Source organism: Pan paniscus, chromosome 9 (genome assembly GCF_029289425.2).
Source record: "Pan paniscus chromosome 9, NHGRI_mPanPan1-v2.0_pri, whole genome shotgun sequence".
NCBI lineage: Eukaryota > Metazoa > Chordata > Mammalia > Primates > Hominidae > Pan > Pan paniscus.
In genome coordinates this window covers 64,863,936-64,890,160 of record NC_073258.2, presented here as the reverse complement: position 1 = coordinate 64,890,160, position 26,225 = coordinate 64,863,936, and the positions used below count along the sequence as shown (strand labels likewise).

Genomic DNA, 26,225 nt, shown 5'->3' with positions numbered 1-26,225 from the left:
CCATGATCGTGTAGCCTTCAGTGCTGGTTAGACAAAGTCATTTTGGAACCATCTTTGTGATTTTGGCCATGTCTGCCTGTCAGTACTAAGCTTTACTTACTATGTCTCCTTAAGTCTACTTTAAATTGACTTCTTGGCTGGGTACTGTGTCGCTGTGATTTTGGCCATGTCTGCCTGTCAGTACTAAGCTTTACTTAATATGTCTCCTTAAGTCGACTTTAAATTGACTTCTTGGCTAGGTACGGTGTCGCTGTAATCCCAACACTTTGGGAGGTTGAGACGAGTGGATCATTTGAGCTCAGGAGTTCAAGACGGGCCTGGGCAACATGGTGAAACACTGTCTCTCCAAAAATACAAAAATTAGCTGGGTGTGGTGATGAATGCCTGTAGTCCCAGCTACTTGGGAGGCTGAGGTGGGAGGATGACTTGGGCCGGAGAAGCGGAGGTTGCAGTGAGGCAAGATCGTGCCACTGCACTCCAGCCTGAGTTATAGAGCCAGACCTTGTCTTAAATAAATAAACAGACTTCTTAAACTTAGCATCCTTCTAAAGAATAATTTATCAAAATACAGATTTGTTGTTTTAAAGTATACATTAACATGCATAATTATTAAAATTACTATGTCCTTTTAACTACCTAGAAACATCTTTAATACCAGTGACACATACTCTTAGGGAAATAGTTCTTTATTCATTCCTTACGCCCCACTGGTAGTTTTTTGTGAACTTTCCATAAGTTCTACTAAGTGGCTCTGAATTTCTTTCTTTCTTTCTTTCTTTTTTTTTGAGATAGAGTCTTGCTCTGAAATCTAGGCTGGAGTGCAGTGGCACGGTCTTGGCTCACTGCAGCCTCCACCGTGCAGGTTCAAGTAATTCTCCTGCCTCAGCCTCTGGAGTAGCTGGGATTACAGGCACCCACCACCACGCCTGGCTAATTTTTGTATTTTTAGTAGAGATGGAGTTTCACCATGTTGGACCAGGGTGGTCTGGAACTCCTGACCTCAGCTGACACGCCTGCCTTGGCCCCCAAAGTGCTGGGATTACAGGTGTGAGCCACCACGTCTAGCCTGAATGAATTTCCTTCTTGCTTTCTTTTCACTTTTTTTTTTTGAGACGGAGTGTCACTCTTTCGCCCAGGCTGGAGTGCAGTGGTGCAATCTCGGCTCACCACAACCTCCACCTACTGGGTTCAAGCGATTCTCCTGCCTCAGCCTCCTAAGTAGCTGGGATTACAAGCACGTGCCACCACACCCGGCTAATTTTGTATTTTTAGTAGAGATGGGGTTTCTCCATGTTGGTCAGGCTGGTCTGGAACTCACAACCTCAGGTGATCTGCCCGCCTCGGCCTCCCAAAGTGCTGGGATTGCGCAGGTGAGCCAGCACGCCCGGCCCCTTGCCTTCTCTTCTCTTTAAGACAGTCTCTCGCTATATTGGCCAAGTTGGTCTTGAACTCCTGGCCTCAAGCAATCCTGCCATCTCAGCTTCTCTAAGTGCTAGGATTACAGGCGTGGATGCTGTGCCTGGCCTGAATTTCAAATTAATTAATTATCTTTGTGCTTTGGTAGGGAAACTCTGGTAAGGAAAGTATAATATAGTTAGTGCTTAATTTTGAACTATAGAATTAATTGCTTCTAAAACTTTTTGAGTTATTACTAGTGATATGCAAAATACAACCACCTAAAGATCTTTTTGAGCTTATATCTAGGACCTGTTGGGCAATATGCTGAACCTTCATAAGCCTTCATTTCCTTCTTTTTTTTTTTTTGAGACCAAGTCTCACTCTGCCACCCAGGCTGGAGTGCAGTGGCGCGATCACGGCTCACTGCAGCTTCTGCCTCCTGGTTCAAGCAATTCTTCTCCCTCAGCCTCTTCAGTAGCTGGGACCACAGGTGTGCGTCACCACGCCTGGCTAATTTTTTTTTTTTTTTTTTTTTTGTATTTTTATAGAGACGGGGCTTTACCATGTTGGCCAGGCTGGTTTTGAACTCCTGACCTCAAGTGATCAGCCTGCTTTGGCCTCCCAAAGTGCTGAGATTGTAAATGTGAGCCACTGAGCCTGGCCATTTCCTTCTTCTTAAAATGGAGCAGTATTATTTACATCAAAGAGTTGTTCTGAGGATTAAATAATATATATATATGTGTATATATATATCTAAATAAAGCTTAGCAGTGGCAAACACTATTATTGATAGACATTGTTTTATTTCCACTTTTGGACTGTTTTGAGTAAAGCTGATAATGAACTTTCTGTTTTTGAGATAGAGTCTTGCAATATTGTCCAGGTTGGTCTTGAACTCCTGGGCCCAAGTAATCCTCCTGCCTCAGCTCTCCAAGTAGCTGGGACTATATGTGCGAGCCACCACGCCCAGCTCAACATTCTTGTATATATGTTTTTTGGTGGACATAGGCATTCATTTCTCTTAGGTGTGTACCTAGGAGTAGAATTGCTGGATCACAGATATATTTAATTTTTGTAGATACTGCCAAACAGTTTTTTGAAGTGGCTTTAGTATTTTGTGCTCCTATCAGAATGTGTGAGAATTGCGGTTGCTTCATACCCTGTCCCACAGTTGATATTGTCAGTCTTTAAATTTTAGCCATTCTGATGGGCAGGTAGTGGTATCTTATTGTGGTTTTAATTTAGATTTCCCTGTTAAGTAATGATATGGAAGTACCTTTTAATAGGATTTGTATATCTTTTTCTTACAAAGTGCCTGTTATTTTTTTCTTATGGATTGCTATGTTGATGCTGGATGTGGGTCCTTTGGAAACAGATATTGTGAATACTCTTCCCTAGCCCATGGCTTGCATTTTTACTTATTGAAGTCTTTAAGTGAACAAAATTTTTAATTTTAATGAAGTCTGTGTTGTCATTTTATTTTCTTTTATGGTTAGTACTTTTTTTCTTTGAGACAGGGTCTTTTTTTTTTAACAACATTTTATTTTATTTATTTATTTTTTATTATTATTATACTTTAAGTTTTAGGGTACATGTGCACAATGTGCAGGTTAGTTACATATGTATACATGTTCCATGCTGGTGTGCTGCACCCATTAACTTGAGACAGGGTCTTATCTGTCACCCAGGTGGGAGTGCAATGGCATGATCTCGGCTCACTGCAACCTCTGCCTCCCAGTTTCAAGTTATTCTCGTGCCTCAGCCTCCCGAGTAGCTAGGACTTACAGGTGCGCGCCACCACACCCAGCTAATTTTTGTATTTGTTGGTAGAGATGAGGTTTCGTCATGTTGGCCAGGCTGGTCTTGAACTCCTGACCTCAAGTGATCCACCCACCTCGGCTTCCCAAAGTGCTGGGATTACAGGGGCGAACCACTGTGCCCTGCCCTTTTATGGTTAGTATTTTTGTGTCCGTTTTTTGTTTTGTTTAGTTTTGTCACCCAGGTTGGAGTACAGTGGTGTGGTCATAGCTCACTGCAACCTCAAACCCCTGGGCTCAAGCAGTCTTCCTGCCTCAGCCTCCCAAGTAGCTAGGACTACAGGTATACACCACTACATCTGGCTAATTTTTTAAATTTCATAGCGCTGGGTTTCACTGTTTCCCAGGCTAGTCTGAAACTCCTGGCCTCAAGTAATCTTTCTGCTTTGGTTTCCCAAAGTGCTGTGATTATAGGCATGAGCCATTGAGCCTGGCCCTGTCCCCTGTTTAAGAAGTTTTTGTTTTCCCTATATTCAAAAACATATTTTAAATATTTGACACTGATTTTTTTTTCTCTGCATGAACATAGGTGATGCCATGGAGAGCAGCAAGCCTGGTCCAGTGCAGGTTGTTTTGGTTCAGAAAGATCAACATTCCTTTGAGCTAGATGAGAAAGCCTTGGCCAGCATCCTCTTGCAGGACCACGTCCGAGATCTTGATGTGGTGGTGGTTTCAGTGGCTGGTGCCTTCCGAAAGGGCAAGTCCTTCATTCTGGATTTTATGCTACGATACTTATATTCTCAGGTAAGATAGAATTATTTTATTTCAAGTAAAAAGTGAGACTTTAATGTCCAAAAAAGCGAAATAAGCTCATAGATTATCCTTGATGCATAAAATTTTTAATTTAAGATTTAATGGAAATTTCTTACTTCTGTAGAAGGAAAGTGGCCATTCAAATTGGTTGGGTGACCCAGAAGAACCGTTAACAGGATTTTCCTGGAGAGGGGGATCTGATCCAGAAACCACTGGGATTCAGATCTGGAGTGAAGTTTTCACTGTGGAGAAGCCAGGTGGGAAGAAGGTAAGGATGAAAATGACCTTACAGATTAACAACAACAACAACAAAATATGAACTTCAGCATGTACTGTGTTAACCCAATTAAAAACCTTTTATCAAAGAATTTAAAATGGGTAAAGTAAGAAAAGTTAAAAAGTCCCTGTTTTGTCCTGAAATTTTAGTCTGTTGTGGATAAATAGGATTTTCTGACACAGATATGCGAAGTTGTAGCTCTGATGTCTAGCTGTAGTCTCCTTGGTCTGCTGATTGCATTATTTTAATTTTCTTTTCTGGAAAAACATTTTTGCTAAAAGCTATACAGACTTTTTTGTTTGTACCTAGCAGTACTTTATGTAGTATTCCTTAGGGCTATGTAGCATTTTTAGATTCAGTTAAAAAATATTAATCTGTTGCTGACTCTGTTAATTCCTATTTCAACATGTGTTTCCTTGAATAATTCAGGATACAACTTACTGTGTATGACAGCTTTCCTTCACACACTATTTTTGTGGGTGTGTGTATATCCAACTTGGGGAGAATTTAAAAAACACATAGCTTTTTAATTTGTTTGAAACAGACCTTCTGCCTGTTACATTTTGTGCTCTTAACCAATTAAAGAAGCCAGTGGCAGCCGGGTGCTGTGGCTCACGTCTGTAATACCAACACTTTGGGAGGCCAGGGTGGGCAGATCACAAGGTCAGGAGTTTGAGACCAGCCTGGCCAACATAGTGAAACCCTGTCTCTACTAAAAATACAAAAAATTAGCTGGGTGTGGTGGTGGGCGCCTGTAATCCCAGCTACTTGGGAGGCTGAGGCAGGAGAAACGCTTGAACCCGGGAGGCAGAGGTTGCAGTGAGCCGAGATCACACCACTGTCCTCCAGCTCGGGCGACAGTACGAGACTCCGTCTCAAAAAAAAAAAAAAAAAAGCCAATGGCATTTTTAGTTTCATATTGTGTTTTCCACTGGTATATACCTGTTGATTTGTTTGTGTCTTTTATGAACTGTTATTTTCTGAAATTTTTTTTCAATAAAAGGAAGGAAGATGTGAAAACAACTTTTTATCAAAGTGAATGATTTAAAATTAATACATATTGATTGTTTTTAAGATTCTTAAATAAAATGCATGAATATAGTTTAAAAGGTCAGGTACTACTGTAAGGCTTCTAACAGAAAGCAGCTGTCATGTGTGTTATTCTCCTCTCTACCCAGTTTTCACTTCCCAGAGGCTGATGCTCTTATGTGTTACCACTTCTGTTCTTTACTTCCTTACTCCTGTATGGGTGGCACAGACCTGGCTGTTGTTGTTCTGGGAGTTGAGCAGGGAAATGGCATTGGGGATCTCACTGTTCAGAAGGTGGGCATTCACTGTCCCCTAGCTATCAGTAGGGCTTCTTAGCCCCAGTCTCATCTATGCCTTGTAAGCTATGGGCATAGAGCCTCTCCACAGATTTCTTTGTAAGGATCGGGAGGGGTAAGTCATGTGTTTCTTATACAGACTTTCATCCATTACTTCTGTTTTTAGCCCAATCCTATAAGCATGCCTTCACACCTGTTTGTCCTTTTTTTTTTTTTTGAGATGTAGTCTCACTCTGCTCAGGCTGGAGTGCAGTGGCACCATCTTGGTCCCTACAGTCTCCGCCTCCCAGGTTCAAGCAATTCTCCTGCCTCAGCCTCCTCATTAGCTGGGACTACAGGTGCACACCACCATGCCCGGACAATTTTTGTATTTTTAGTAGAGACAGGGTTTCACAATGTTGGCCAGGCTGGTCTGGAACTCCTGACCTCGTGATCCGCCTGTCTCAGCCTCCCAAAGTGCTGGGATTACAGGGGTGAGCCACCACACCTGGCCACCTTTGATATTTTGAAGTGCTGGAGTGTTGGTACTGAATTCTTTTAGCTTTCATATATCTGAAAAATCTTTATTTTGCCTTTGTTTTGGAAAATATTTACTCTTAGTGTAGAGTTCTAGGCCAACGTATTTTTCTCAGTACTTCGAAGGTGTTGCCCCTTTGCCTTTTTGCTGACATTGTTTCTTTTTTTTTTTTTTTTTTTTCTGAGAGGGAGTCTCACTCTGTTTCTCAGGCTGGAGTGCAGTGGTGCGATCTCGGCTCACTTCAACCTCTGCCTCCCGGGTTCAAGCAATTCTCCTGTCTCAGCCTTCCGAGTAGCTGGGACTACAGGCGCGCACCACCACGCCTGGCTAATTTTTGTATTTTTAGTAGAGACGGGGTTTCGCCATATTGGTCAGGCTGGTCTTGCACTCCTGACCTCAGGTTATTCACCTGCCTCTGTTTCCCAAAGTGCTGGGATTATAAGCATGAGCCACTGTGCCCAGTCTGCTGACATTGTTTCTGACAAGAAATACACTGTTATTCTTATTTTTGTTCTTTTGTACCTAATCTGTCTTTTTTGTCTGGTTGCTTTTTTTCTTTAAATTAAAAAAAATTTTATTTTCATGGGTACATAGGTATATATATTTATGGGGTATGTCTGGTTGCTTTTAAGATTTTATCACTGTTTTTGAGCAAATTATGATGTGTTTTGATGTAGTTCTTTTTTTTTTTTTTTTGAGACGGAGTCTCACTGTGTCGCCCAGGCTGGAGTGCAGTGGCACGATCTCGGCTCACTGCAAGCTCCGTCTCCCGGGTTCACGCCATTCTCCTGCCTCAGCCTCCCAAGGAGCTGGGACTACAGGCGCCTACCACCACGCCCGGCTAAGTTTTTGTATTTTTAGTAGAGACGGGGTTTCACTGTGTTAGCCAGGATGGTCTCGATCTCCTGACCTCGTGATCTGCCCGCCTTGGCCTCCCAAAGTGCTGGGATTATAGGCGTGATCCACTGCGCCAGGCTGATGTAGTTCATGTTATTTGTATGTGGGTTTTGTTGAGCTTCTTGAATCTGCAGATTTATAATGTTTATCAAATTTGGACATTTTAAGGTTATTATTTCTTCAAGTTTTTTTGATCTGTTACTCCCTTTGGAGACTCCTATTACATGTGCCTCTTGCTGCTTGAAGTTGTTCCACAGCTGGTTGATGCTTTGTTCATTTAAAATTCTTTGGCCAGGTGCGGTGGCGCACGTCTGTAATCTCACACTTTGGGAGGCCGAGGTGGGTGGATCACCTGAAGTCAGGAGTTTGAGACTAGCCTGACCAACATGGTGAAAACCCATCTCTACTAAATACAAAAATTAGCCGGGCATGGTGGCTCATGCCTGTAATCCCAGCTACTCGGGAGGCTGAGGCAGGAGAATCGCTTGGACCTGGGAGGTGGAGGTTGCAGTGAGCCAAGATCGTGCCATTGTACTCCAACCTGGGCAACAGAGTGAAACTCCATAATCCCAGCACTGTGGGAGGCTGAGGCGGGCGGATCATGAGGTCAGGAGATCGAGACCATCCTGGCTAACACAGTGAAACCCCGTCTCTACTAAAAATACAAAAATTAGCTGGGCGTGGTGGCGGGCGTCTATAGTCCCAGCTATTTGGGAGGCTGAGGCAGGAGAATGGCGTGAACCTGGGAGGCGGAGCTTGCAGTGAGCCGAGATCGCGCCACTGCACTCCAACCTGGCCACAGCGCAAGACTCCGTCTCAAAAAAAAAAAAACCAAATTGTATCTTTATTTTGTTTTAGGTTTTCAGGAAAATTAGTTGCAACCTGCCCAGTTCCCACACTCTCCTTCAGTTTGCTCTGTTGTTTACATCTTGTAATAGTGTGATACATTCGTTACAATTAATATTTGAACCAATATATTGTCATTAGCTAAAGCCCATACATAGTTTACTTTAGGGCTCACTCATTGTGTTGTACATTGGATTTTGACAACTGTATAGTGACACATGCCCACTATTACTGTATCATACAGAATAGTCACACTGCCCTAAACATTCTCTGTAATGTACCTATCTGTTCCTCTCTTCTTCCCTCCCCACAAACTCCTCCACTGATCTTTTTACTGTCTCCATAGTTTCGCCTTTACTGGAATGTCGTATAGTTAGAATCATACAATATGCAGCCTTTTCAGATTGGCCTCTTTCACTTAGCAATGCGATTTTAAGATTTCTGCAACTGTTTCGTGTCTTGATAGTTCATTTCTTTTTATTGCTGAATAGTATTCTACATTATGAATGCACCAGTTTGTTCATCCATTTGCCTGTTGAAGGAAGGACATCTTGGTTGCTTTCAAATTTTGACAATTAAGAATAAAGCTCCTGTAAATACTCATGTGTTGGTTTTTGTTGAGACATAAGTTTTCAGCTCCTTTGGGTATATACCAAAGATTTTTGGTTTTTTTTTTTTGGGACAAAATCTCGCTCTCTCACCCAGGCTGGAGTACAGCGGTGTGGTCTCGGCTCACTGCAACCTCTGCCTCCTGAGTTCAAGTGATTCTCCTGCCTCAACCTCTGGAGTAGGTGGGACTACAGGTGTGCACCACCACGCCCATTTTTTTTGTATTTTTAGTAGAGACGGGATTTCGCCATGTTAGCCGGGCTGGTCTCGAACTCTGGACCTCAGGTGATCCACCTGCCTTGGCCTCCCAAAGTACTGGGATTACAGGTGTGAGCCACTGCGCCTGGCCTAATTTTTGTATTTTTGGTAGAGACACGATTTCACCGTGTTGGCCAGGCTGGTCTGGAACTCCTGGCCTCAAGTGATCCACCTGACTTTGCCTCCCTCCCAAAGTGCTGGGATTACAGGCATGAGCCATTGCGCCTGATCTAATTTTTTAAATTTTATGTAGAGACTGGGTCTCACTATGTTGCCCAGGCTGGTATTGAACTGGGCTCAAGTGATGCTGCTGCCACGGCCTCCCAAACTGTTGGTATTATAGGTGTGAGCCACTGCACCTGGCCAAGATGAATATTTTTTAGTTTCTTTTTCAACAACAGGAAACATCCAAATGCCTGGCTGGGTGATAAGCTAATTGCTTTCAACTTTTGTCTGTTTCAATTGGTGGGGCAATTTTTGCCTTCCATATTGCTCTGTATACCTCTGGATAATCTTCAGTAGAGTGCTGTAGTCAAAGCAAAGCACCTAAATAGTCGTACAGAACCTACAAGCAGGTGCTTAAGGCTCACATAAACATTACCTGTACTTAAGTATATATTAACTGTACTTTTCAATTTCTCCTTTACGGTTTCCTCCTTCTTAGTTTAATCTCTTTTGTTTGTATTTTCCTTTTTTTTAGGTTGCAGTTGTTCTGATGGATACCCAGGGGGCATTTGACAGCCAGTCAACTGTGAAAGACTGTGCTACCATCTTTGCTCTAAGCACTATGACTAGTTCTGTTCAGGTAAAAACCACTTGACTCAGAAAAAAGCTCGCAAAGGAAATAAGATAAAGGGAGGAAATACAGTTTTGGTTATTGTTCTGTTAACAGAATTTCTAGGATGATATGTAAATATTATTTTTAAACTGTAGATGCAGTTAAACTTTTAAAAGTTTGAGAAGGAGCCAAAGAATTTTTCCTCTTTGGTCATAATTATATATAATATGTTCCAAGAAAAGTCCAAAAAATGGAAATTTATTATATCATATAGAAAATACAGATTTGATAAGAACTTAGGAAAACTGTTTTAAACTGTAAAGGAGGAATTTTCGATTTCAATCTTATGTGCATAGTTTTCCAAAAGACAGATCATATTGCTGTTTGAACAGGCCTCATGTTCTTATATGCAAGTCTTTAATTGTTCAAAGCTTCTGTCAGCCCTTTAGACTTATTTGGGATTTGTTTGAAGTAAGCCAGAGTAGTATCAATCTGGATTTTTGTTTTCTAGATTTATAATTTATCCCAGAACATTCAAGAAGATGATCTTCAACAGCTGCAGGTATATATTTCTCGTAACAATTTTAACATCATATTATTTAAAAGTTTTAAGATTAAGGAACATTTTACAACTGAGTAGTTTTTAGCAAAAGATTGAAATGTAGAGGAAGGTTTTTGGTTCATAGTAATTCTATACTGTGTATAGCCATTGGTGGGGTGGAGCAGGAGCGGTCGGGGAAGGCCTTAATGATTTGAGCAGAGAATGAAAGAAAGTGGGCAAGTGAGTCCTTCAGATACATTTGGGCGGAAAACTATTACAGGAGAGGAGCAGCTACTGGAAGACAGACCCTGAGGGGAGTGTGCTTGGCAAGATCAAGGAATGGCAGGGAGGCCAGTGGGTAGGATTGGAGAGTGTGACAGGAAGGGGTTAAGTGATGAAGTCAGAGAGGCAGTGAGGTCCCACTCATGCTGGGTCTTTTCCTCTGGGGAAGGTGGGAGCCATGGGAGGGTCGTCAGCAATGATGTTATCTGACCTGTTGTAAAGGGATCATTCTGGCTGCCATGTTCAGAATAGACTTTTTTTTTTTTTAAGACGAAGTCTTGCTCTTGTCCCCAGGCTGGAGTGCAATGATGCAATCTTGGCTCACTGCAAGCTGGGATTACAGGTGTGCGCCACCATGCCTGGCTACTTTTTGTATTTTTAATAGAGACGGGGTTTCACCATGTCGGTCCGGCTGGTCTCAAATTGTTGACCTCGTGATCCGCCTGCCTCGGCCTCCCAAAGTGCTGGGATTACAGGCATGAGCCACCGCGCCCGGCCTTTTTCTTCTCTTTTTTTATAGCAGCAGTTCTTATCTGTTTTTCCCACAAAATGCTCTTTTGTGAGTATTCCAGGGTTGGATGCAATTCTGGTATGTTACTCTAATGCTACTTCTCCCACTGACATTCAAGAAAGCATCAGAATGTGAGTGAGTAAGGGTGTCATTATTATAGGGATTACCTTGAATTAGTTCTATTTTATGTTTATTTAAAAAAACAAGGAAAATTCCTCCTAAACCTCGATCCTTAATGTTGCTTATGGCAATTGTCTGTACTTCATAATTGGTAGTTCTGTACCAGTGCCATGGCTTAGTGGTTGAGAGCTGTTGCTCTGTAAAACTTCGATCACAACTTGAGTTGGTCACCGTTTCACCTGAAATTTATTCCTTTCTAAGCTCCTTCCTTTCAACCATTTTTCGAATGCTTACCTTGTGTGAGGTAGAGGGCCAAGTGCTATAGATATATGTAAGGTCACATTCACAGGTACCAGGTGCGAGGACTTTAGCATATTTTTCTTCAGGACACAATTCAACCCATAAGAAGTAGTAAGTAGATTATGATGCAGTTATGTAATTCACCTTGTCTCACATGACAAGGCTGTTGGTAGACTCAGCAACTGTAAAATATAAATATTACAGAGGAGAAAGTAATATGTTTGTGTGCCTGGAAATCCGTAAGAATGAACTAGAAAATTATTTGGAACTTAAAAGATAATTAAGGTCTCCATTACAAAATACAGATACAAAATCATTAGGTTTTCCTCTCTACTAACAATAACCAGTTTAAAAATGTAATGGAAAAAATTGACTTTAGCAACAAAATATTGAAAACAGAATAAACTTAAAAAAGATCTATATGGAGCACTTCAGAATTGTATGAGGCATATAAAAGATTTAACATGCAGAAATATGCCTTGTTTCTTCTATATGGGGATGATAATAGCCAACATGTATTTATTGCTTACTCTGTACTAGATACTGCAGTGTGTTATAAACATTATCTCATTTAGACTGAGAATTATAAACTTGTCAGTTCTTCCCCACTAAACAAAATCATAAAGGCATTATTTTGGGAACTTGACAGAATTGTTGTGAAATTCATTTGGAAAGTTAAATTGTAAAACAGCCAACAAAATTACAGGGGAAATATGAGATAATTGACTTAGTGCATATTATAAATCTGTAATTACAAGAACATGGCATTGGTTCAGGAAAAAAATAGATCAATGCAGTGTACTTATGATATACTACATTTTCATATATTTTATTCTACTTAAGAATATATACACATATACCATAAAGCATAGATCAGTCAATAAGCGGTGTTAGGACAGTTGGCTATGTATTTAGATAAATTAGAAATTATATTCCTCTTTGGAATGCTGAGGCAGGCTGATCACCTGAGTTTGGGTGTTCGAGACCAGTCTGGCCAACATGGTGAAACCCCGTCTCTACTGAAAGTACAAAAAAAAAATTAGCTGGGTGCAGTGGCAAATGCCTGTAATCTCAGCTACTCGGGAGGCTGAGGCCTGAGAATCACTTGAACCTGGGAGGCAAAGGTTGAAGTGAGCTGAGAGCACACCACTGCACTCCAGTCTGGGCAACAGAGTGAGACTCTGTCTTTAAAAAAAAAAGAAGAAAAGAAAATTATATTTCTACCTTGTACTATATACAAAAATTCCAGATAGACCAGATAGATTAAATATTTTGATGTAAAAAAAGAAATCACAGCTGGGTGTGGTGGGTCATGCCTGTAATCCCAGCACTTTGGGAGGCTGAGGCAGGTGAATCATGAGGTCAGGAGTTCGAGACCAGCCTGGCAAACATGGTGAAACCCCGTCTCTATTAAAAATACAAAAATTAGCTGGGTGTTGATGTTCATGCAGAGCCTTCTGATTAAACACATTAATATTTCTTCAGTGAAATATATAACCAATAAAATGGGGTAAATAAGCCTATAAAAAGCTTCATGTCAGTTGAAGGCAGGTTTTGTTTCCAAAGAAGTTTCCCACCTAACCTGGATTTTTAGTACTTTTTTTTTTTTTGAGATGGAGTCTCCCTCAGTTGCCCAGGCTGGAGTGCAGTGGCACGATCTTGGCTCACTCACTGCAATCTCCGCCTCCCAAGTTCAAGTGATTCTGCTGCCTTAGCCTCCTGAGTAGCTGGGACTGCAGGTGCGTGCCACCACACCCGGCTAATTTTTTTTGTACTTTTAGTAGAGACAGGGTTTCACTATGTTGGTCAGACTGACCTCGAATTCCTAACCTGAAATGATCTGCCTGCCTCAGCCTCCTAAAGTGCCAGGATTACAGATGTGAGCCGCCGTGCCTGGCCTTTTTGTTTTTTTGCTTTTTTTTTTTAGAGACAGAGTCTCACTCTGCTGCCTAGGCTGGAGTGCAGTGGTGCGATCTCGGCTCACTGCAACGTCCACCTCCCGGGCTCAAGCAATTCTCCTGGCTCAGCCTCCTGAGAAGCTGGGATTACAGGCATGTGCCACCATGCCCAGCTAATTTTTGTATTTTTATTAGAGACAGGGTTTCGCCATGTTGGCCAGGCTGGTCTCGAACTCCTGACCTCAAGTGATCTCCCCGCCTTGGCCTCCCAAAGTGCTGGGATTAGAGCAGCCAGCCCTGCTAAGAGGCTTTTCTCAAATGTCTAGCTGGTGGTCCTTGACTACCTATTTAAGAGAGAGCCACTAACAATCCAACTGGGAGCTTTGATAAGAGGATAGGCCTTGTGTACTGGTTTGGATCACAATGAGGTAGGTGGTTTGGCAAGGTTATCTAGCTATTTTGTTGCCAACTCCTAAATGTCTATTTTTTTTGCAGATATTTATTCTTGGGTTGTTAGTTTCCCTGGAAAAAATTTCTTTAAATTCCTGCCTTGGTGGGTAGAAGCTTGCTGTGGCAACCAGTAGGGTGAGAGGGCTAAGGAGTCCCACTGCTCACTATGTGGACTTTGATTTAAGTACCTGTTTGAAGATAGGAGACTTACTCCTAACCTCAGCTGAGTTTGGTATCTAAGTCTAGATTTTTTTTTGGATTTATCTTCTCCAGATAGTACACTTCCCATCTTCTATGGAGGCAGGAAAAATACGGGGGTTAGAGAGGGGTGCCTGGAAGTGTAGGTACTTTCTCCTAAGACCACATATTTCCTAGTTGTCAGCTGGACTCCTACACCTCCTCCTGTAAGGTAACTGTATGCTTATAATTTCTGAGCATTTCAGGGATTTCTACTGAGATAATTTGCTTCTTCCTTGTTGGCCCCTGTCTCTTCCAGATTTCTTAGCAGAACAGAGAAAGCCAAAACTTGAGACAGTTCTCATTTGTCTATTTTCCATCCAGAATGTTTTTTTTTTTTTTATGGTATAAAAGATAAAGTTTTATTATTTATTTTTTATTATTATTATTTTTTGAGATGGTGTTTCACTCTTGTTGCCCAGGCTGGAGTGCAATGGCGCAATCTCGGCTCACCCCAACCTCCACCTCCCGGGTTCAAGTGATTCTCCTGCCTCAGCCCCCCAAGTAGCCGGGACCACAGGCACGCGCCACCACGCCCTGCTAATTTTGTATTTTTAGTAGAGACGGGGTTTCTCCATGTTGGTCAGGCTGGTCTCGAACTCCCGACCTCAGGCGATCCTCCTGCCTTGGCCTCCCAAAGTGCTGGGATTACTGGTGTGAGCCACCATGCCTGGCAAGAAAGTTTTATCTTTATAGGGCACTTACTATGAATGGCACTTCCAGGACTGGGAGTTGCTCTGGGTGAGAGAATGAGTGAGTGATGAATCAATGTGAAAACCTAGGACATTACTGCACACTACTGTAGACTTTAGGAATGCTGCACACTTAAGCTACACTACATTTATACATTTTTTTCTTCAATAATAAATTAAGCTTAGCTTTTTTGCTTTATACAATTTTAAATTTTCTTCAAGTTTTCAACTCTTTTGTAATAACGTTTAGCTTAAAATACAATGTAGAACTGTACAAAAACATTATACCCTTCTTTTATAAGATTTTTTCTATTTTTTTAAAAATTTTTTTAGTATTTATTGATCATTCTTGGGTGTTTCTCGGAGAGGGGGATTTGGCAGGGTCATAGGACAATAGTGGAGGGAAGGTCAGCAGATAAACACGTGAACAAAGGTCTCTGGTTTTCCTAGGCAGAGGGCCCTGACGCATTCCGCAGTGTTTGTGTCCCTGGGTACTTGAGATTAGGGAGTGGTGATGACTCTTAACGAGCATGCTGCCTTCAAGCATCTGTTTAACAAAGCACATCTTGCACCGCCCTTAATCCATTTAACCCTGAGTGGACACAGCACATGTTTCAGAGAGCACAGGGTTGGGGGTAAGGTCACAGATCAACAGGATCCCAAGGCAGAAGAATTTTTCTTAGTACAGAACAAAATGAAAAGTCTCCCATGTCTCCTCCTTTCTACACAGACACAGCAACCATCCGATTTCTCAATCTTTTCCCCACCTTTCCCCCTTTTCTATTCCACAAAACCGCCATTGTCATCATGGCCCGTTCTCAATGAGCTGCCCTTGGGTACACCTCCCAGATGGGGTGGTGGCCGGGCAGAGGGGCTCCTCACTTCCCAGACGGGGCGGCCGGGCAGAGGCGCCCCCCACCTCCCGGACTGGGCGGCTGGCTGGGCGGGGGCTGCCCCCCCACCTCCCTCCCGGACGGGGCTGCTGCCCGGGGGAGGGGCTCCTCACTTCTCAGACGGGGCGGCCGGTCAGAGACGCTCCTCACCTCCCAGATGGGGTGGCGGCGGGGCAAAGACACTCCTCAGTTCCCAGACGGGGTTGCGGCCGGGCAGAGGCACTCTTCACATCTCAGATGGGGCGGCGGGGCAGAGGTGCTCCCCACATCCCAGATGATGGGCGGCCGGGCAGAGACACTCCTCACTTCCTAGATGGGATGACGGCCGGGAAGAGGCGCTCCTCACTTCCCAGACTGGGCGGCCGGGCAGAGGGGCTCCTCACATCCCAGACGATGGGCAGCCAGGCAGAGACGCTTCCTAGACTGGGTGGCGGCTGGGCAGAGGCTGCAATCTCGGCACTTTGGGAGACCAAGGCAGGCGGCTGGGAGGTGGAGGTTGTAGCGAGCCGAGATCACGCCACTGCCCTCCAGCCTGGGCAACATTGAGCACTGAGTGAGCGAGACTCCGTCTGCAATCCCGGCACCTCGGGAGGCCGAGGCTGGCAGATCACTCGCGGTCAGGAGCTGGAGACCAGCCCGGCCAACCCGGCGAAACCACGTCTCCACCAAAAAACACGAAAACCAGTCAGGCGTGGCGGCGCGCGCCTGCAATCCCAGGCACTCGGCAGGCTGAGGCAGGAGAATCAGGCAGGGAGGTTGCAGTGAGCTGAGGTGGCTGCAGTCCAGAATGTTTTTGACAGGGCTTTTCTGCTGGCTGCTTTGTCCTGTTTATTTATTTACTTTTAAACTTTGTTTTGTTATGCTTTTAGTGAGGCTTCCTGAAGATTTAGAGGTAAATATACATGTAAACCTTAACCTTAAAGAATTCAGTCATTTGAATGACATAAATATTATGGGCCTAATACTTTTCTTGCTGCTGGAAATCCAGTAGTGCACAAAACAGACAAATATATTCTTGCCCTCATGGAGTTTAAATGCTAGTATAAAGACAGATGCAAATCAAATCAAGAAGAGGTATAGTATATTAGATAATGATAAATGTTAAGAAAAAAACTTTTAAGGCTGGGTGTGGTGGCTCACGCCTGTAATCCCAGCACTTTGGAAGGCCGAGGCAGGTGGATCACCTGAGGTCAGGAGTTCAAGACCAGCCTGACCAACATGGAGAAACCCTGTCTCTACTAAAAATACAAAATTAGCCAGGTTTGGTGGCACATGCCTGTAATCCCAGCTACCCGGGAGGCTGAGGCAGGAGAATCGCTTGAACCCGGGAGGCGGAGGTTGCGATGAGCCACACGCCATTACGCTCCAGCCTGGGCAACGAGCACAACTCTGTCTCAAAAAAAAAAAAAATTTTTTTTAAAGACACGAAGTAGGAAATATTATTGGCAAACTTGTAATCTTTTTCGGTAGATGGCCATGGAAGTCTTCACTGAGAAGGAGCTATTTGAAAGACCTTAAGAAGTGAGGGAGCAGATCATGAGGAAATTTGGGAGAAGAACTTATAGTTAGTGGGAGGAGCCAGTACGAAGGTCCTAAGGCAGCGGTGTGCCCCATGTATTTGAAGAACAGGAAGGAGGGCCAGTGTGGCTGCATCACACTGTAAGGACTGGCTTTAATACTGAATGAGGTTGCGGGGTTTTGAGCAAAGCCATTATATGATCTAACTAACCATATTATAAAAGAGTCAATGTGGCTGCTGTATTGAGAATAGCCCATAGGGAGGCATGGGCTGAGTCAGTTAGGAGGCTATTGCAGTATTCCAAGCCACATGGAAATAGTGTCTGGATTCTGGATTTGTTGATGAATTGGGATGTGGGATGTGAGCAGGGAATAACCAAGATGATTTTAAGGTTCATGACTCCTGTGGGCTTTTGAAACTGTAGAACTCTGGTATCAGTATAAATATAATGAATACTTTGCTAAAAAGGCCATAGAACTATTTTAAGTAATTTTGCTTTACAAACCATAATGCTTCTTTTTTAAAGCTCTTCACAGAATACGGTCGTCTGGCAATGGATGAAATTTTCCAAAAGCCTTTCCAGGTTAGAATATTTATTTTAAATATAATTACCTTTGTTTTTGTTTTCACAGATTGGCAAACTACAGCTCATAGGCCAAATCTAGCTTGCCACCTGTTTTTATATGACTTGTGAGCTAAGAATGGTTTTTACATTTTTAAATGGTTGAAAAAAATGAGCAGTACTATTTTATGACATGTAAATTACCTGAAATTCAAATGTCATTGTCTGTAGGTAAAATTTTAGTGTAACACAGCCATGCTCATTTGTCTTTGTACTGTCTGTGACTGCTTTCCTGCTACAACGGCAGAGTAATCGTTTAAAAAGTAAACTCTGTGGGTTGGGCGTGGTAGCTTACACCTGTAATCCCAGCACTTTGGGGAGACCCAGGTGGAAGAATTGCTAGAGCCCAGGAGTTTGAGACCAGCCTGGGCAACATAGCAAGACATCTCTTAAAAAAAATGGGGGTAGGTACAGTGGCTCACGCCTGTAATCCCAGCACTTTGGGAGGCCAAAGCAGGCAGATCACCTGAGGTCAAGAGTTCGAGACCAGCTTGGCCAACATGGAACCTGTCTCTACTAAAAATACAAAAATCAGCTGGGCGTGGTGGTAGGTGCCTGTAATCTTAGCTATTCAGGAGGCTAAGGCAGGAGAGTCGCTTGAGCCTGGTAGGTGAAGGTTACAGTGAGCCGAGGTCATGCCACTATACTCCAGCCTGGGCGACAGAGCAAGACTTTGTCTCAAAAAAAAAGAAAAAAACAAAAATAAAATAAAATAAAAAGGTCGTGCACGCCTGTAGTCCCAGCTACTCGGTGGGGTTGAGGTAGGAGGATCACTTAAGCCTAGGAGGTCAAGGCTGCAGTGAGCCATGATTGTGCCACTGCACTGCAGCCTGGGTAACAGAGCAAGACCGTCTCAACACAAACACACACATACACACTCACTCACTCTCTGTCTCTCTCTCTCTGCAAAAAGTCTTTGCTGACCTATGCCTCAGTTCAGTGTTTCTTGAGAATGAGGAAGCACAGCAGCCTCAGTCAATGGGATTAGAGGTGCTTTCAGTGTGTAAGCCTTATTTCTTTTCTTTTCTAATTTATTTATTTTTTTTGAGATGGAGTTTCTTTCTAAAATTTTGCCCAGGCTGGAGTGCAGTAGCATGATCTTGGCTCACTGCAACCTCTGCCTCCCAGGTTCAAGCAATTCTCCTTCCTCACCCTCCTGAGTAGCTGGGATTTCAGGCGCCCGGCTAATTTTTTGTATTTTTTGTAGAGATGGGGTTTCATCATGTTGACCAGGCTGGTCTCAAACTCCTGAGCTCAGGTGACCCAGCTGCTTCGGCCTCCCAGAGTAAAGGGATTATAGGCATGAGCCACTGTGGCTGGCCTTCCTTTCTAATGCTGAAAACAGACCTGATTTTTTTCTTTTTTGGAGACAGAGTCTCGCTCTGTCACCCAGGCTGGAGTGCAGTGGCGTGATCTGGCCTCACTGCAACCTCCGCCTCCTGGGTTCAAGTGATTCTCCTGCCTCAGCCTCCCGAGTAGCTGGGATACAGGCGTGAGCCACTGTGCCCAGCCACAGATCTGATTTTATGATTAGCTGGTGCCATGTGGTTTTCTCTTTTGTCCTTTACTGTATTCCTCATAGATTTCTTTAAGGCAGAGTCCCAAATTTACCATTTTCTCATTAATGTCTTCCTTCTGTTCCTACTAACCTGTGGGAACAAAAATAGCAGATAGGATATATTGACCTCATATTTAGCTTAAACATGTCCCTCCAGTGTTTGTAAAACTTATAAGACATTACAGAATAGATAAATCTGGCCGGGTGTGGTGGCTCACACCTGTAATCCCAGCACTTTGGGGGGCCAAGGCCACAGGATTGCTTGAGGCCTAGAGTTCAAGACCAGCCTGGGCAACAGAGCAAGACCTTGTCTATATAAAAAAATTAAAAAATAAGCCAGGAGTAGTGGCATGTGCTTGTAGTCCCGGCTACTTGGGAGGCTGAGGTGAAAGGATCACTTGAACCCAGGAATTCTAGGCTACAATGAGCTATGATCATGCCACTGCACTCTAGCCTTAGTGACGGAGCAAGGCCCAATCTCTTTAAAAAAAAAAAAAAAAAAAAGGTAAATCCTTCAGTACATATCTTTACCCCCTTTGTAGAAGCTGGCATTATGCAAAGACGTATTGCAGTTGTTCTCTTGAAAATGTGTTTATGCATGTTAAAATATGTTCCGCTCTTTTCTTAAATAGACACTGATGTTTTTGGTTAGAGATTGGAGTTTCCCTTATGAATATAGCTATGGACTCCAAGGAGGAATGGCATTTTTGGATAAGCGTTTACAGGTAAGTGGGACTATAATCTTCTGATGAATTATCTCAAAGTAGTGATAGCTTTCTCATTTGCTTTTGGCTATTGTGTTTAAAGCAGTTATTGAAAATGATATTGAATACATTAACTATATATGAATCTTAACACAAGCTAATATTTATTCTTGACAAGATTAAAGAACCTGTATATACAGTACACAGGAACTGTAGAAGAAAACTCTGGGCCAGTGCCCAAGCTTTGATTATAATTTCCATTTTACATTTTAAACCAAGTTCTATATGTGTCTTTAGAAATCATACTCAGAATTTTAGTTATGTTATTCTTATTCAAAATTTTTACTTATTTTGGGATAGATATAAACAGGCCTAACCTGTTCCCCCAAACCAAAACACAGGAATCCTTTGTCTGTCACTACTAATTGGTTAGATCCTCCTTCATCCCCACAAACCATCTCTTGTGTAATACTCATTTTAAATAAACTCTTACACACCTGTTTGCTAGCTATAGGAGTCAAGCCGTGGGTAATCAGATTTGTGTGTTTATTGCTTCTTAGGGTTCTGAGTTTTCTCATTTGGCCACTATGATCCATCAGAGTTGAGGAGTCTTCTTTCCTTTGTCCTTATACTAGTTGTCCCTAGTGAAGAAAACCAAATGACTTTTGGTTGGTAAATTGTTGGTCTTCATTGGCAGGTGAAGGAACATCAACATGAAGAAATTCAGAATGTTCGAAATCACATTCACTCATGTTTCTCCGATGTCACCTGCTTTCTCTTACCACATCCAGGACTCCAGGTGGCCACAAGCCCTGACTTTGATGGGAAATTAAAAGGTGTGTTCCAGGTGTTATTTTAAACCTGTGATTCGATCTTTGGAATTAAAAATAATGAATCACTTACAAATCAAGTGAATGCTTAAGAAAAATGGTGTGCTCTCTTAGAAAGAGTAGTATTTAAAGTCTAGTTCAGATTTTGCTCCTGACTTACTGAGACCATCAGAATTAGTTTACCTTGACTTCACCTGAAATGGTGGTGTTCATATCCATTAGTAGTCTTTCTAAGAGACTCATTATGGTTCTTGGTTTACAAGAGATACAAATGCTAAATAAAGGAAGACTAAACATTAGTCAGCTAATATTAAGTAAAATTAACTTCCTAAGGGAAGGCAGCATGATGCATGGCAGAGCTATTATTTTCATCTTATTTGTGATTATAGCAAAACCTGACGCTGGGTCATGTGCTAATATCAGGAAGTGCTAACTAAATGGTAGGTGAGAGGAATCGTAGTTGGGACTCTTGGGCTCCATTATCTTATCTTTGTTCCTTTTTCATTAAGGCCTTGAGTCATTAAATGGCTAGCCCTTAATTTATACATGTGTTAAACTGAGCACTTGTTAATAAGCTTATCCGAGTCTCTCAGATTCCTGGTAATGTTTGCAACACTATGCTAGGTACTTTGATATTTATGCTCCCAGTAATTCCAATGACTTTGATGTCATTTCCTTTATCTTATATGTGAGGAAAATGGCAAAAATAGTTAAGGAAAAGGAGGAAAGTTAAGTAACTTGCGCAAAGTGCTCAAGCTAGTTAAGTAAGTGGTGAGGCGTAGATCTACATCCAAGTTCTTGTTGCTCCAAACCCATACTGGGCTAAAATAGGGGTTCTTCTGTTATATGGAGGAAATCATTTAGAGGATATGTACTGTTTAGTTACTACTAAAAGGTTTTGAAGTGAATGGTTTTCATAGCCTCATATTAAATATAAAATGCATTATTTCCAACCTATTTGATTTAGTTGATCCAAGAAAATGAATGTTCAACTCAAGATTTTCATTCTAGCTGGTCTTAATATTGCAAAGAAACTGAGTTAAAGAGACTTAACCTTTACCTTTTATTTGTCACTTCTCTGATACTTTTACGTGATTGACAGCTTTCCTGAGGAGGAGACTTCCCTGGCCTGTTTCGTGGCAATTGAAAAATCTAAGATTATTGCTTAGGGAGAGAAATCCGCTTGGCAAGCAGTGGACCTAGAACCTTTTACCTGAAAAGCAGTTTCAAGGGAGTTTTCAGAGCTGAGTAGGGAGAGAAAGTTAAGTGTGTATGTGTATGTCTCTAGGTAATATATTGTTTAGGATTATAATGCTCCATTATTGGTTGTACTTTTCCCAACCTAAACTCAGATTTGTTCATCACTGATAGGGAGTGTGTCCAGTGGAATTCTTAAATGGAGGTGTTAGGAGAGGGTGAATTAGAGTGACTGCTAGTGATTATCCAGTATAAACACACACACATGGCATTCTTCCATAGTTTCAGTTTTAGTATTCCAACGCATTGCTTTAAAGTTCATTTTCATTTTTATCATTCAGGGAGTAGGCAGAGTTTTTTAAAGTTCAGTAACCCTGGCTTTTGAAATTTGTGTCACTTTTGGTTGTATTAATTTCCTGTGGCTGCCTTTAACCAATTACCACAAACTAGGTGGCTTAAGACAACGGAAATTTATTCCCCCACAAGTCAGGGAGCCAGAAGTCCAAAATGATGGTTGGTTCCGCCCGGAGACTCTGAAGGAGAACCTGTCCCACACTCTCTCCTAGCTTCTGGAAGTTGCCAGCAGTCCTTGGCATTCTTTGACTTGTACCTTTAATTGCCTCCAGGTTCTTTGTTGTCACATGACCGCCTTCTTTGTGTGTTCTGTCTTTTTCTTGTGAGCACACCAGTCTTTGGATTTAGGGCCCACCTTAATCCAGTATGACCTCCTTTCAGCTAATTACATTTGCAAGACTGTTTCCAAATAAGATTTTCTGAAGTTCCAGGTGGACATGCATTTTGTTGGGGAGGGGGATGCTGTTCAACTCACTATACATATATGTAGATTATGAATGGTTTAATCACTAAATATTAAGCGTGTCAAGTTTCATATATATATTACATTTATAAAATAGGGAACAAATTCTGTATGAGCAATCTTTAGTCTCATAATTATGTACTATTTGGTTTCCTCATCAAGATAGAGCTATATAAAATGCACTGGTAAGTCTTAAATCTTCCTTTCTTACATGAAAAGGCAAGTCCAAAAAGAAGAAATACAAATGGTCATTATATATTAATGAAAATATGTGCAGCATCACAATAATCAGGAAAGCACAAAAGCATTGGTAATAAATGATCATCTTTATGAATTGTAACGTGGCAGCATCAGAATTCAGAATGTTCACGTCCTTTGATCCACTATCCCACTTCTAGGAGTTTATCCTAAGGAACTATTTAAATAAGTGGATAAAAATATGTATACTGGCTGGGTGCAGTGGCTCACGCCTGTAATCCCAGCACTTTGGGAGGCCACGGTGGACGAATCACCTGAGGTCAGGAGTTTGAGACCAGCCTGGCCAACATGGTGAAACCCTGTCTCTGCTAAAACAAAAATTAGCCAGGCGTGGTGGCAGGCGCCTGTAATCCCAGCTACTTGGGAGGCTGAGGCAGGAGAATCGCCTGAATCTGGGAGGCAGAGGTTGCAGTGAGCCGAGATTGCGCCATTGCACTCCATCCTGGGCGACAAGAGCAAAACCCTGTCTCAAAAAAAAAAAAAAAAAAAAAAGATACTATGGTAGCATTATTATCATAGAGAATAACTGGAAACAACACAAATGTGTCTTTATGTGGAGTTGGTTAGATTATGGTACATCTCAGCCTCGGCAACATAGGGAGATCCCCCCCATCGCTAAAAAAAAAAAAAAAAAATACTAGCTGGACATGGTGGCACACCCCTGTGGTCCCAGCTACTCAGAAGGCTGAGGTAGGAGGATTGCTTGAGCCCCAGACGTCAAGGCTACAGTGAGCTGTGATTGCACCACCGCACTCTAGCCTGGGTGACAGAGTGAGACCCTGTCTCAAAAAAACAAAAACAAAAACAAAAATTAAGGTACATCTGCAGAAAGGAATAAAATGCAGTCATTAAAAAGGATAAGGTAGAGGCCGGGCGCGGTAGCTCACGCTTGTAATCCCAGTTTGGGAGGCCGAGGCAGGCAGATCACCTGAGGTCGGGAGTTCCAGACCAGCCTGACCAACATGGAGAAACCCCATCGCTACTAAAAATACAAAATTAGCTGGGCATGGTGACACATGCCTGTAATCCCAGCTACTTGGGCGACTGAGGCAGGAGAATCACTTGAACCCGGGAGGTGGAGGTTGCAGTGAGCTGAGATCGCGCCATTGTACTCCAGCCTGGGCAACAAGAGCGAAACTCTGTCCCAAAAAAAAAAAAGATAAGGTAGATAGTTGAATCTGTGTGTCTTTATATAGAAAGATGTTTGTGATATATTATTAAATGCAGAAAGATTGTGGAGTAGCATATGTGGTATGATCCTATTTATTTAAAAAAATAAGTACTTTAAAATTTGTATGCATTCATGTATGTATGTATGTATTTATTTATTTATTTTAGAGACAGGGTCTTGCTCTGTTGCCCAGGATGGAGTGCAGCGGCGTGATTGTAGCTCACTGTAGCCTCTAACTCCCAGTCTCAAGCAATCCTCCCACCTTAGCCTCCTCAGTAGCTGGGACTACAGGCATGCACCACTATGCCTGGCTAATCTTTTTATTTTTTGTAGAGACAGGGTCTCCCTATGTTGCCCAGGCTGGTCTCGAACTCCTGACCTCAAGTGATCCTCCCACCTTCCACTTCAGCTTCTCAAAGTGTTGGGATTACTGGCGTGAGCCACCACACCCAGCCAGTACTTTCTTAAGTGGAAAGATTTGAAAAACAAAAATTTGCTTTTTTGCCTAACTTTAAAAATGTGTTAAAAGCCTGCCCTCTGTGTTTATTTAAGGAACTACAATTATTATGAGGATTGTTCATGAAGAATTCTTACTAGCTCTGCAAAGGTTTATGTACATTTTAGATTTGGAGATGGATATTTTTTAATTTTAGGGAACCACTTAACCAAGATTTTGAAGGGTTTTGAGTGAAGAGTAAATCAGATGCTAAATTGCAAATAGCGGGTGATTTGTATTTGGCAAGTGCTAGCTTGAGAACCACACACACTTTATTGTAGGAGACCTGTTAGTAGAACTAATGTAGTTTTCAGAATTTAAAAAAAAGGGTAGGCATTATATTTTCTCAAGTATATACTTGTGCAGTTCCATGGTTGAGATTCTGCAGTCCTGTTCCATGTAACTTGGAAAAGACATTAGCCTGAGGTTGTTAGGGCTAATCCATAAAAGGAACTTAAAATGTAATTTTTGTAGAACATTTAAATTTCATAAGAACTACATTCTGAAACTATTTCTGCAAATGTTCCCCCAGATACTTTGGGAAATATTTTAGTGGTTTTATTTTATTTTTAAAGATCAACCACTTATTTAGAGGTAGATGCCTGCCAAACATGATCTTAGTTTTGGTATAACTGATGGCTGAGCTGCTGTTTCTTGAAGTAATTAGCTAGAATAGCTGCTGAGTTTTTTTTGTTTTGTTTTGTTTTTTGAGACAAAGTCTTGTCTGCACTCTGTTGCCCAGGCTGGAGTGCAGTGGTGCGATCTCAGCTCACTGCCACCTCCGCCTCCCGGGCTCAAGCGATTCTTGTGCCACATCCTCCTGAGTAGCTGGGATTACAGGAGTGCACTACCATGCCTGGGTAATTTTTGTGTTTTTAGTAGAAACAGGGTTTCACCATGTTGGCCAGGCTGGTCTTGAACTCCTGGCCTCAAGCAATCTGCCCACCTTGGCCTCCCAAGGTGCTGGGATTACAGGTGCGGGCCACCACGCTAGGCCTAGAATAGCTGCTTTTTGAGAATACTTTTCATCAGATGCAAGATGACTGTGTTGTCGCATAAAGAAAATTGTTATCTTCCTACTTAGGAGACCTAATACAGTAACTACTGAGTTGTTTAGTTGGAAATTAACACAGGAGGCTTTGTAGGGCACAGTCTTCTTTGACACCACTAAAGATTGAGTTTGTTTCTCTTATGAGATAGTTTTTGTCTATTCTAATTTTAAAACTATTATTTTGGTGTAGCCTTCATAGAAACATGAGTAGCATATAGGGTCTGTACAGCTTGTTAAAGTGACAAGTGTAGCATCTGGATCCTGCTGCTACTTGTGTGAGGTATTTTTGAAACACTCCATCTTTCAGTGTGATGGAAATTGAAACCATACAAAAAGGTTTTTTGGATATATAATACATTCACATGTTTAAAATTTTGAAAAGGATTAAAAAGTACTCAGTGAAAAGTCTCTCTTCCATTTTTATAGTCTTTCAGAGTTTCTTTAGTATATGAAAGCAAATGTGAATGTGTACAGAATGGCCTGTTATGTATACTTTTATACTTTTTCACTGCAAGGTTATAAAGTATTTTTCCCATGCTTTCTTGAAATTTTAGTTTCATTTTTCATATTATAGTCTGGTTGGTGGAGTATTAAAGAGTTCTT

The 26,225-nt window shown here is 42.1% G+C and overlaps 1 protein-coding gene across 2 annotated transcripts in view; it reads left to right on the top strand.

Annotated features, from left to right (window-relative positions):
• ATL3 (atlastin GTPase 3) overlaps nucleotides 1–26,225 on the top strand; it is a 50,184-nt gene that overhangs the window by 10,304 nt on the left and 13,655 nt on the right. For both annotated transcript variants that reach the window (XM_003828531.7, XM_008953929.5), the window contains exons 2-8: nucleotides 3,745–3,959; nucleotides 4,093–4,236; nucleotides 9,398–9,502; nucleotides 9,987–10,037; nucleotides 17,445–17,501; nucleotides 19,731–19,823; nucleotides 20,500–20,638. In XM_003828531.7, coding sequence (XP_003828579.1) covers nucleotides 3,745–3,959; nucleotides 4,093–4,236; nucleotides 9,398–9,502; nucleotides 9,987–10,037; nucleotides 17,445–17,501; nucleotides 19,731–19,823; nucleotides 20,500–20,638 — 804 coding nt within the window. The remainder of the gene's footprint in view (nucleotides 1–3,744; nucleotides 3,960–4,092; nucleotides 4,237–9,397; nucleotides 9,503–9,986; nucleotides 10,038–17,444; nucleotides 17,502–19,730; nucleotides 19,824–20,499; nucleotides 20,639–26,225) is intronic.